Here is a 12,354-nt window from a genome sequence, read left to right on the forward strand (position 1 = left end):
CTAGTATGTAAACACACAGCAGATCTGCTAAATGCTATTTTTGTTAGGGTTGTACATTTTGGATTGTATATTTAAAAGCCAAGGTAGTATGAACTTGTACAAAATCAAGTACATTCAACTGGCCTTATTTCTGCACATATGGTACAAGCATATCTACACCTGCTGTCTTGATACACATATATATTTTTTATATACATACACAGAAAGAGAAGTGCTCTACAAGAAACAAATATATTTTACATAAAACTCTAACATGCACAGAAACACACACAATGCATTAAAACCACACAGGGTTAAACCTGACGGGGAAGAAGAGAATATCATCTGAAGAACTTCTATTTAGCTTCCTTTCCAGCACCAAAACCAGTACCTGGCACACAAACTGGAGGAACTGAGAGGCAATGATAACAAAGGATATCACATAATGAATATAAAGTTTGAGAATTAAATCCATATACAGTATATACATGTTATAAAGAGGACAGTTCATACTATCCTCAATTTATACAGTTACTAGAGTAAATCCCAGATTGTGCAATTTATACAGTTACTAGAGTAAATCCCAGATTGTGCAATTTATACAGTTACTAGAGTAAATCCTAGATTGTGCAATTTATACCGTTACTAGAGTAAATCCCAGATTGTGCAATATATACAGTTACCAGAGTAAATCCCAGATTGTGCAATTTATACAGCTACTAGAGTAAATCCCAGATTGTGCAATTTATACAGTTACTAGAGTAAATCCCAGATTGTGCAATTTATACAGTTACTAGAGTAAATCCCAGATTGTGCAATTTATACAGTTACTAGAGTAAATCCCAGATTGTGCAATTTATACAGTTACTAGAGTAAATCCCAGATTGTGCAATGTATACAGTTACTAGAGTAAATCCCAGATTGTGCAATTTATACAGTTACTAGAGTAAATCCCAGATTGTGCAATTTATACAGTTACTAGAGTAAATCCCAGATTGTGCAATTTATACAGTTACTAGAGTAAATCCCAGATTGTGCAATTTATACAGTTACTAGAGTAAATCCCAGATTGTGCAATTTATACCGTTACTAGAGTAAATCCCAGATTGTGCAATGTATACCGTTACTAGAGTAAATCCCAGATTGTGCAATTTATACAGCTACTAGAGTAAATCCCAGATTGTGCAATTTATACAGTTACTAGAGTAAATCATAGATTGTGCAATTTATACAGCTACTAGAGTAAATCCCAGATTGTGCAATTTATACAGTTACTAGAGTAAATCCCAGATTGTGCAATTTATACAATTACTAGAGTAAATCCCAGATTGTGCAATTTATACAGCTACTAGAGTAAATCCCAGATTGTGCAATTTATACAGTTACTAGAGTAAATCCCAGATTGTGCAATTTATACAATTACTAGAGTAAATCCCAGATTGTGCAATTTATACAGCTACTAGAGTAAATCCCAGATTGTGCAATTTATACAGTTACTAGAATAAATCCCAGATTGTGCCTTGATCAAAATACCACTGTTATTATTATTTTATATCTGTTTCAGAGCTGTTTATGAATTAATATGAATGTAAAAAGGAACTGTTAACTGACATTTCAGGAATTGAACGAGTACACACATGTTTTTTTTTTGATTCCTCTACTCATTCCAAACATTTTTTCCAGGTTCTTGTACTAAGTAAACATGAAAACGAATAACACTGATGGAAACTGTAAGTTGGTATTCCCCATCATATGATGAGTTACAGACACTCACCTCCAACAAAGAGATTCCTATGCACACTCCAACGACAGTGATAATGTTGTTTTGCAACCAGGTTTGGATTCGGTTCATACAACCCTGATATGGGAAAGCAAATAAACATACATAAGACAAAAATGAGAATGTTACATTAGCAAAAACCTACTGACAACAAACTATACTAAGTAATGAACAGAATTTGGTACAGCTGAACAAATAAATAATAATAAAGGGACGTGAGACCCCAAATTTTCAAATAGAGTATGGACTTTTAAACAACGTCCCATTTTACTTCTATTATCAAATTAGCTTTGTTCTCTTGGTATCAATTGTTGAAACGCATATATAGGAAGGCTCTGGAGTAAAAATGCACTAAGGGAAACTAGCTGCTGATTGGTGGCTGCACATATATGCTTCTTGTCATTGGCTCTCCAGATGTGTCCAGCAAGCTCCCAATAGTGCATTGCTTCTCCTTAAAATGAAGCAAATGTGATAATAGAAGTGAAATGGAAAATTGTTTAAAATAGAATGGTATTTGCTCTATATGAATAGTTTAATATAATGGTGGGTTTAATGTCCCTTTAAACATCTCTAAGCTCATTTGACAAACATAACATATAAATGTATACACCTACATGGGGGCAGAACACCTTAAAAAAAATGTCATTATCAATTTTTGCACATTCTTTTTATAACCACATTTAGGCCTAGTTTCCATTGAGGTGGTAAAGTTTGGAAACTGGTGGTAACATAAATATTCTCCATAGACTGTAATGAAGATAAATGTTTTTACAGCCAGTTTCCAAACTTTACTACCTCAATGGAAACTAGGCCTTAGTAGGCACATGTTATACGTGTATATCAGTCAGTCATTGGCTGATGGCTGTCACATAATAAAGGGGCAGTTTAATGGTTCTTTAAAAAGAGTTTTGACTTTTCTGACACGTTAACTGTTGAAAGACTGAGATTATGTTGATGTTTTGCAGGGAAAGCTAATCATATATTTACCCCATTTGTGTATTGTACAGGACAATAACAGTTTACCACAAGGCTTAGATCAGATAAACCTAAATATAATAGAAGCCTTCTGTAAAGAGCACTGTATTGGATCCTTCTCTGGAAGCTATCCAGTTGGATTTATGAAAGCCTTTAAATAACATGCCAGTTTACATTAGATTAACCTTAAATGACCATTAAATACAGTATAATTGCATAATTAACCTGTGCAAAATAAAAAGATAATGCAATGACACTCAGAATTTTCAATTTTTTTGACAAATTTATTTTTATCTTTATTTGCTGGGTCCCTGTATCATGTGATGCTCTTTCTAAATCATGAAAGTTTAATTGTGACTTTAGTGTCCCTTTAAAAGAACAGTTTACTGAAAAATGTTCTCCCCTTTAATTTGTTCCCAATGAACCACTGCTGGAGTGCATTCAATTGTTTACAAGTATTTCCATTACCCTTATAATGGCATTTGAAATAGATTATTTACCCTGTGTTATCCCCACCCATCCTGAAAGTTTTTGGACTCAAGGCCAAGCTGTGTTTACACAGCCAGTAGAAGAAATTACACTCCCAGTGGGTTATAGAAGATATAAGGTAATAAAATGTTAATTTTTCCATAGTTCTATCCAAGTATTGGTGATTGGTTTATGGACAGATATAAGATAAAGAAGCAGGTATATGTACACAATGTGATAAAGTAATGAGATCTGATTATACCTACTAGCTCAACCCATTTTATTAGGTTTTGGCTTCAAAACACAAAATCAGCTAATTCATATACACAAATAAGCCTTAAAAAGGCAAATCTCATACATTTTATACTCTGCAGCTGGTAAAAAAAAATTGGAAACACATTAAGGGAAAAAACAGAATTTATGCTTACCTGATAAATTACTTTCTCCAACGGTGTGTCCGGTCCACGGCGTCATCCTTACTTGTGGGATATTCTCTTCCCCAACAGGAAATGGCAAAGAGCCCAGCAAAGCTGGTCACATGATCTCTCCTAGGCTCCGCCTACCCCAGTCATTCGACCGACGGACAGGAGGAAATATGCATAGGAGAAACCATATGATACCGTGGTGACTGTAGTTAGAGAAAATAATTCATCAGACCTGATTAAAAAAACCAGGGCGGGCCGTGGACCGGACACACCGTTGGAGAAAGTAATTTATCAGGTAAGCATAAATTCTGTTTTCTCCAACATAGGTGTGTCCGGTCCACGGCGTCATCCTTACTTGTGGGAACCAATACCAAAGCTTTAGGACACGGATGAAGGGAGGGAGCAAATCAGGTCACCTAAATGGAAGGCACCACGGCTTGCAAAACCTTTCTCCCAAAAATAGCCTCTGAAGAAGCAAAAGTATCAAATTGGTAAAATTTGGCAAAAGTGTGCAGTGAAGACCAAGTCGCTGCCTTACATATCTGGTCAACAGAAGCCTCGTTCTTGAAGGCCCATGTGGAAGCCACAGCCCTAGTGGAATGAGCTGTGATTCTTTCAGGAGGCTGCCGTCCGGCAGTCTCATAAGCCAATCGGATAATGCTTTTAAGCCAAAAAGAAAGAGAGGTAGAAGTTGCTTTTTGACCTCTCCTTTTACCAGAATAAACAACAAACAAAGAAGATGTCTGTCTGAAATCTTTAGTAGCCTCTAAATAGAATTTTAGAGCACGGAATACGTCCAAATTGTGTAACAAACGTTCCTTCTTTGAAACTGGATTCGGACACAAAGAAGGTACAACAATCTCCTGGTTAATATTTTTGTTGGAAACAACTTTCGGAAGAAAACCAGGCTTAGTACGCAAAACCACCTTATCTGCATGGAACACCAGATAGGGTGGAGAACACTGCAGAGCAGATAACTCAGAAACTCTTCTAGCAGAAGAAATTGCAACCAAAAACAAAACTTTCCAAGATAATAACTTAATATCTACGGAATGTAAGGGTTCAAACGGAACCCCTTGAAGAACTGAAAGAACTAGATTAAGACTCCAGGGAGGAGTCAAAGGTCTGTAAACAGGCTTGATTCTAACCAGAGCCTGAACAAACGCTTGAACGTCTGGCACAGCTGCCAGCCTTTTGTGAAGTAAAACAGATAAAGCAGAAATCTGTCCCTTCAGAGAACTTGCAGATAATCCTTTCTCCAAACCTACTTGTAGAAAGGATAGAATCTTAGGAATTTTTATCTTGTTCCATGGGAATCCTTTAGATTCACACCAACAGATATATTTTTTCCATATTTTATGGTAAATCTTTCTAGTTACAGGCTTTCTAGCCTGAATAAGAGTATCTATTACGGAATCTGAAAACCCACACTTTGATAAAATCAAGCGTTCAATCTCCAAGCAGTCAGTTGGAGGGAAACCAGATTCGGATGTTCGAATGGACCTTGAACAAGAAGGTCCTGTCTCAAAGGTAGCTTCCATGGTGGAGCCGATGACATATTCACCAGGTCTGCATACCAAGTCCTGCGTGGCCACGCAGGAGCTATCAAGATCACCGAAGCCCTCTCCTGATTGATCCTGGCTACCAGCCTGGGAATGAGAGGAAACGGTGGGAATACATAAGCTAGGATGAAGGTCCAAGGTGCTACTAGTGCATCCACTAGAGTCGCCTTGGGATCCCTGGATCTGGACCCGTAACAAGGAACCTTGAAGTTCTGACGAGAGGCCATCAGATCCATGTCTGGAATGCCCCATAATTGAGTTATTTGGGCAAAGATTTCCGGATGGAGTTCCCACTCCCCCGGATGGAAGGTCTGACGACTCAGAAAATCCGCTTCCCAATTTTCCACTCCTGGGATGTGGATTGCAGACAAGTGGCAGGAGTGATCCTCCGCCCATTGAATTATCTTGGTCACTTCCTCCATCGCCAGGGAACTCCTTGTTCCCCCCTGATGGTTGATATATGCAACAGTCATCATGTTGTCTGATTGAAACCTTATGAATTTGGCCTTTGCTAGATGAGGCCAAGCTTTGAGAGCATTGAATATCGCTCTCAGTTCCAGAATGTTTATCGGGAGAAGAGATTCTTCCCGAGACCATAGACCCTGAGCTTTCAGGGGTTCCCAGACCGCGCCCCAGCCCACCAGACTGGCGTCGGTCGTGACAATGACCCACTCTGGTCTGCGGAAGCTCATTCCCTGTGACAGGTTGTCCAGGATCAGCCACCAACGGAGTGAATCTCTAGTCCTTTGATCTACTTGAATCGTCGGAGACAAGTCTGTATAATCCCCATTCCACTGTCTGAGCATGCACAGTTGTAATGGTCTTAGATGAATTCGTGCAAAAGGAACTATGTCCATTGCTGCAACCATCAATCCTATTACTTCCATGCACTGCGCTATGGAAGGATGAAGAACAGAATGAAGTACTTGACAAGAGCTTAGAAGTTTTGATTTTCTGACCTCTGTCAGAAAAATCCTCATTTCTAAGGAATCTATTATTGTTCCCAAGAAGGGAACTCTTGTTGACGGGGACAGATAACTTTTTTCTATGTTCACTTTCCATCCGTGAGATCTGAGAAAGGCTAGAACGATGTCCGTATGAGCCTTTGCTTTTGACAGAGACGACGCTTGAATCAGGATGTCGTCCAAGAAAGGTACTACTGCAATGCCCCTTGGTCTTAGAACTGCTAGAAGGGACCCTAGTACCTTTGTGAAAATTCTCGGAGCAGTGGCTAATCCGAATGGAAGTGCCACAAACTGGTAATGCTTGTCCAGAAAAGCGAACCTTAGGAACTGATGATATTCCTTGTGGTTAGGAATATGTAGGTACGCATCCTTTAAATCCACCGTGGTCATAAATTGACCTTCCTGGATGGTAGGAAGGATCGTTCGAATGGTTTCCATTTTGAACGATGGAACCCTGAGAAATTTGTTTAGGATCTTGAGATCTAAAATTGGTCTGAATGTTCCCTCTTTTTTGGGAACTATGAACAGGTTGGAGTAAAACCCCATCCCTTGTTCTCCTATTGGAACTGGATGAATTACTCCCATCTTTAACAGGTCTTCTACACAATGTAAGAATGCCTGTCTTTTTATTTGGTTTGAAGATAATTGAGACCTGTGGAACCTTCCCCTTGGGGGTAGTTTCTTGAATTCCAGGAGATAACCCTGAGACACTATTTCTAGTGCCCAAGGATCCTGAACATCTCTTGCCCAAGCCTGAGCAAAGAGAGAAAGTCTGCCCCCCACCAGATCCGGTCCCGGATCGGGGGCCATCCCTTCATGCTGTTTTGGTAGCAGTGGCAGGCTTCTTGGCCTGCTTACCCTTGTTCCAGCCTTGCACCGGTCTCCAGGCTGGTTTGGGTTGAGAAGTATTACCCTCTTGCTTAGAGGATGTAGAATTAGAGATTGGTCCGTTTCTGCGAAAGGGACGAAAATTAGGCTTATTTTTAGCCTTAAAAGACCTATCCTGAGGAAGGGCGTGGCCCTTTCCCCCGGTGATGTCTGAAATAATCTCTTTCAAATCAGGACCAAACAGTGTTTTACCCTTGAAAGGGATGTTAAGCAATTTTGTCTTGGAAGACACATCCGCTGACCAAGACTTTAGCCAAAGCGCTCTGCGCGCCACGATAGCAAACCCTGAATTTTTCGCCGCTAATCTAGCTAATTGCAAAGCGGCATCTAAAATAAAAGAGTTAGCCAATTTAAGTGCTTGAACTCTGTCCATAACCTCCTCATACGAAGATTCTTTATTGAGCGACTTTTCTAGTTCTTCGAACCAGAAACACGCTGCCGTAGTGACAGGAACAATGCATGAAATTGGTTGTAGAAGGTAACCTTGCTGAACAAACATCTTTTTAAGCAAACCCTCTAATTTTTTATCCGTAGGATCTTTGAAAGCACAACTATCTTCTATGGGAATAGTAGTGTGTTTGTTTAGAGTAGAGACCGCCCCCTCGACCTTGGGGACTGACTGCCATAAGTCCTTTCTGGGGTCGACTATAGGAAATAATTTCTTAAATATAGGGGGAGGAACAAAAGGTATGCCGGGCCTTTCCCACTCCTTATTTACTATGTCCGCCACCCGCTTGGGTATAGGAAAAGCATCGGGGGGCACCGGAACCTCTAGGAACTTGTCCATCTTACATAATTTCTCTGGAATGACCAAATTGTCACAATCATCCAGAGTAGATAATACCTCCTTAAGCAGTGCGCGGAGATGTTCTAATTTAAATTTAAATGTTACAACATCAGGTTCAGCTTGTTGAGAAATTTTTCCTGAATCTGAAATTTCTCCCTCAGACAAAACCTCCCTCCTGGCCCCTTCAGATTGGTGTGAGGGTATGTCAGAACCGTTATCATCAGCGTCCTCTTGCTCTTCAGTGTTTAAAACAGAGCAATCGCGCTTTCTCTGATAAGTAGGCATTTTAGATAAAATGTTTGCAATAGAATTATCCATAACAGCCGTTAATTGTTGCATGGTAATAAGGATTGGCGCACTAGATGTACTAGGGGCCTCTTGTGTGGGCAAAACTGGTGTAGACACAGAAGGGGATGATGCAGTACCATGCTTACTCCCCTCATTTGAGGAATCATCTTGGGCAATATCATTATCTGTGGCATCATTGTCCCTACTTTTTTTGGACACTATGTCACAATCATCACATATATTTAAATGGGGAGAAACCTTGGCTTTCATACATATAGAACATCGCTTATCTGATGGTTCAGACATGTTAAACAGGCTTAAACTTGTCAACAAAGCACAAAAAACGTTTTAAAATAAAACCGTTACTGTCACTTTAAATTTTAAACTGAACACACTTTATTACTGAATATGTGAAAAAGTATGAAGGAATTGTTCAAAATTCACCAAATTTTCACCACAGTGTCATAAAGCCTTAAAAGTATTGCACACCAAATTTGAAAGCTTTAACCCTTAAAATAACGGAACCGGAGCCGTTTTTACATTTAACCCCTATACAGTCCCAGGTATCTGCTTTGCTGAGACCCAACCAAGCCCAGAGGGGAATACGATACCAAATGACGCCTTCTATAAGCTTTTTCAGTGGTTCTTAGCTCCTCACACATGCATCTGCATGCCTTGCTCTCCAAAAACAACTGCGCATTAGTGGCGCGAAAATGAGGCTCTGCCTATGACTAGAAAGGCCCCCATCTGAAAAAGGTGTCCAATACAGTGCCTGCCGTTTTTCTTAAAACAATCCCCAAGATTATAATAACTATAAGAGTTATAATCTGCCAAATATGTTTAGTAAAGTCATCGTTTTAGCCCAGAAAAATGTCTACCAGTTTTATAAGCCCTTATGAAGCCTTTTATTCTTTTACTTAAACTAAGAAAATGGCTTACCGGTCCCCATAGGGAAAATGACAGCCTTCCAGCATTACAAAGTCTTGTTAGAAATGTGGCCAGTCATACCTCAAGCAGAAGAGTCTGCAAACTGTTTCCCCCAACTGAAGTTACTTCATCTCAACAGTCCTGTGTGGAAACAGCAATCGATTTTAGTAACGTTTGCTAAAATCATCTTCCTCTTACAAACAGAAATCTTCATCTCTTTTCTGTTTCAGAGTAAATAGTACATACCAGCACTATTTTAAAATAACAAACACTTGATTGAAGGATAAAAACTACATTTAAACACCAAAAAACTCTTAGCCATCTCCGTGGAGATGTTGCCTGTGCAACGGCAAAGAGAATGACTGGGGTAGGCGGAGCCTAGGAGGGATCATGTGACCAGCTTTGCTGGGCTCTTTGCCATTTCCTGTTGGGGAAGAGAATATCCCACAAGTAAGGATGACGCCGTGGACCGGACACACCTATGTTGGAGAAAACAATTTTATAGTATACTGCCCCTTTAACTGTAGCCATACAGAGACACTTTCATTGACCAATTTACAGTAAGCGGCATTTAGTAGTAGAATTTTTTAATTTTCGACTAATTTACAGGGAGGAAACATTTTGACCTTGCTATTTTGGAAACTACAACATTCTTATACTGCTGTTTTGACCAGAACATTTTATCAGCAACTTTTGAACATGTCGCTAATAACTACGTAAGAACAGTTAATATGAATGAGACTCTCCAACTTCTATTTATAAATTAAATGTATAATGTTATATCACAATTAGTATATACAAGTTGTTACCAGATTAATGCAAACTGATTCATGTGCTCATCTAATTATATGCAGAATACCAGTCACTGATAAAACTCATAGACCAGGCTGTCACCCTGATTCTTGGCTACCACCATACAGCTTGGTTTTATTGGCTACAATTATAGAACATATTAAATAACATTTCTTATAAATCCATGCTATCTATATAAACAATTACCGGTGCCAGAGTACCATGGGCACTTCAGAGTATTGTTTCAGAAACACATTCTCAAAAAAAGGTTGAACTCACAGTGTGATACACAGGCCAGTTATCCTTGGAACTGGCTTGACAGAAATGGCTCCTTGAGTCGCTGCTTTCAATGGAAGTATTGCTGAATGCATATGAGCGGTCCCGCGTAATATTCCTGCAGGAGCAGGGATACAAGCTAACAGAGGAATTGCTGCTAATCTTTGGATTCTGCAACCAATCTTCAGGAGCATTCCAGCCACAGCACTTCATCTGGAAGGGTTATCAATGTAATGTAAGTAAGGACTGTGAGGAATCAAGCATTTAAAGTCATTTAATCAAGTATCTAAAATAATATAAAACAGTCTGTTTTATTATTGTAATAAAAAACACTAAGCAGTGGGTTATACTTAATAGAAATCATTGCAATATGTATTATTCATTATTTTAAAAGGAGGACTGAGGTCTCTACAGGAAGGCATATCTAGCTAGATGTCATAAATCTGCTAGTGTAACTTGAGCTGGCTTAGTGTTTAGTGAATGCTAGAGAAACAAGAAGTCAGTTTTGCCCATGCTCAGAATAGGCAGAATGCAACTTAAAGAGACAGTAAACCTACAAACTAATGTAGCTCGCTCCTGCTCTGGTCTATTAGCGGGAGCGAGCTACATTCAGTTTAATGGCGCAACTGGGCACGCTGTGACTAGACAGTGTTGCCACGATGCGCTGAGGAAAAAACAGACCCGCTCAGTAGAGCAAGGAGCAGCGTTCTAGAAAAAACATAAATTATGCTTACCTGATAATTTCCTTTTCTTCTGATGGAAAGAGTCCACAGCTGAATTCATTACTTTTAGGAAATAAGAACCTGGCCACCAGGAGTAGGCAAAGACACCCCAGGCAAAGGCTTAAATACTCCTCCCACTCCCCTCATCTACCCAGTCATTCTGCCAAGGAACAAGGAACAGTAGAAGAAATATCAGGGTGAAAGGTGCCAGAAGAATAATCAAGGACACGCAGCATAAAATTATGGGTGGGGAGCTGTGGACTCTTTCCATCATAATTTATGTTTTTCTTCTTAAATGGAAAGAGTCCACCGCTGCATTTATTACTTTTGGGAAAACAATACCCAAGCTATAGAGGACACTGAATGCCAAGCTTCGCCCGAAGCTGAGAAAATTTTAAGATGAAAAGCCCCAAAGACACTGACTCGCAGTCAGTCCAGAAGCCAAACTAGAGACCGCAAACAGACTCGACTGAGCCAACAGTCCTCCAGGAGACACCGTCGCCCAACAGACGGTCCCCCACCGCTCATCCCCCACAAATGAAGGAGACACCAGCCGAAACCCCCAAGGGGACAAGGCAAAGGAGAACCAAGGAAACCGAAAGATCCCTTAATACAAAAAAGAACACCTCCAATAGTGAGCCCAGCTCACAGAGACCCAAATGGGATCAAACAGGGGAATGAGGCCACGCCTATACCAAGCGAAACCCGGGATAAGACTGGGCACAGAGACAGAAAAGACGTCGCTCTAACATCCTCCAAGCACGGAATGCAACTGAAGAGGCAAAGTCCTCCCAGTTTAGAAAAAAAGGGGGGGGGGGGGAGAAAAAGAAAGCACTATTATGGCACACTAATACTATAAGGGGATAGTGTGTACGGTCAAAATTAAAGGAAGGGAAGACCAGATTGATTAATTAAAACTTAAATTTTACTGTTATTATTTAAAATAAAAAGTGACTAAACACACATATATTAAAAATCACAATAAAAAAACAAAAAATAATGAGAGACTGCTCCCTGTGTGTGTCACCAAGAACTATTGGCTCTCCAAACGGTTACAATATTAGAAAAAATATATGTGCTAGCAGGGTGATCTTAAACAGGTAATGCAAATATACAATTATAATTTAGAAATTACCATAAATTCTGCACTTTTAATCTGAATGCACCAGGGATAGAGGTAAGTACAGTGTGGTGATTAGTGTAACTTGAAAAGACAGTGAGATTATATGATCTCCAAATTCTCATAATAGTCTCATGGGTAGCTGTGTTCACAAATTAGCGTTATGCTAAAAAGAATTAGCATCACGATATACGTTTTCTTAAGTCAGAGGTTGTGGATCTCTGTAAAGCTTGCAGGAGTGTATTACCCTGTTAAAGCTTACGATTAACAATTATCATAACCATGTTAGACTATGCACTGTCTAGAGTTAGCGTACTACTTTAGAGACAGAGGGTACTTGCGAGGAGGAAGAAGCAGTCAAGCAAGAAACAGACCGCAAAAGCAACCCCTAGACAGAGGG

At 39.7% G+C, this 12,354-nt stretch overlaps 1 protein-coding gene across 4 annotated transcripts in view; it reads right to left on the reverse strand.

The window, feature by feature from the left end:
- Positions 1–12,354, reverse strand: part of LOC128638636 (CD82 antigen) — a 256,779-nt gene that overhangs the window by 39,414 nt on the left and 205,011 nt on the right. For all 4 annotated transcript variants that reach the window (XM_053690712.1, XM_053690714.1, XM_053690715.1 and 1 more), the window contains 2 exons: positions 10,116–10,325; positions 1,754–1,837 (listed from right to left, as the gene is read on the reverse strand). In XM_053690712.1, coding sequence (XP_053546687.1) covers positions 1,754–1,837; positions 10,116–10,325 — 294 coding nt within the window. The remainder of the gene's footprint in view (positions 1–1,753; positions 1,838–10,115; positions 10,326–12,354) is intronic.

This window comes from Bombina bombina, chromosome 8 (genome assembly GCF_027579735.1).
Source record: "Bombina bombina isolate aBomBom1 chromosome 8, aBomBom1.pri, whole genome shotgun sequence".
In the NCBI taxonomy this organism is placed as follows: domain Eukaryota; kingdom Metazoa; phylum Chordata; class Amphibia; order Anura; family Bombinatoridae; genus Bombina; species Bombina bombina.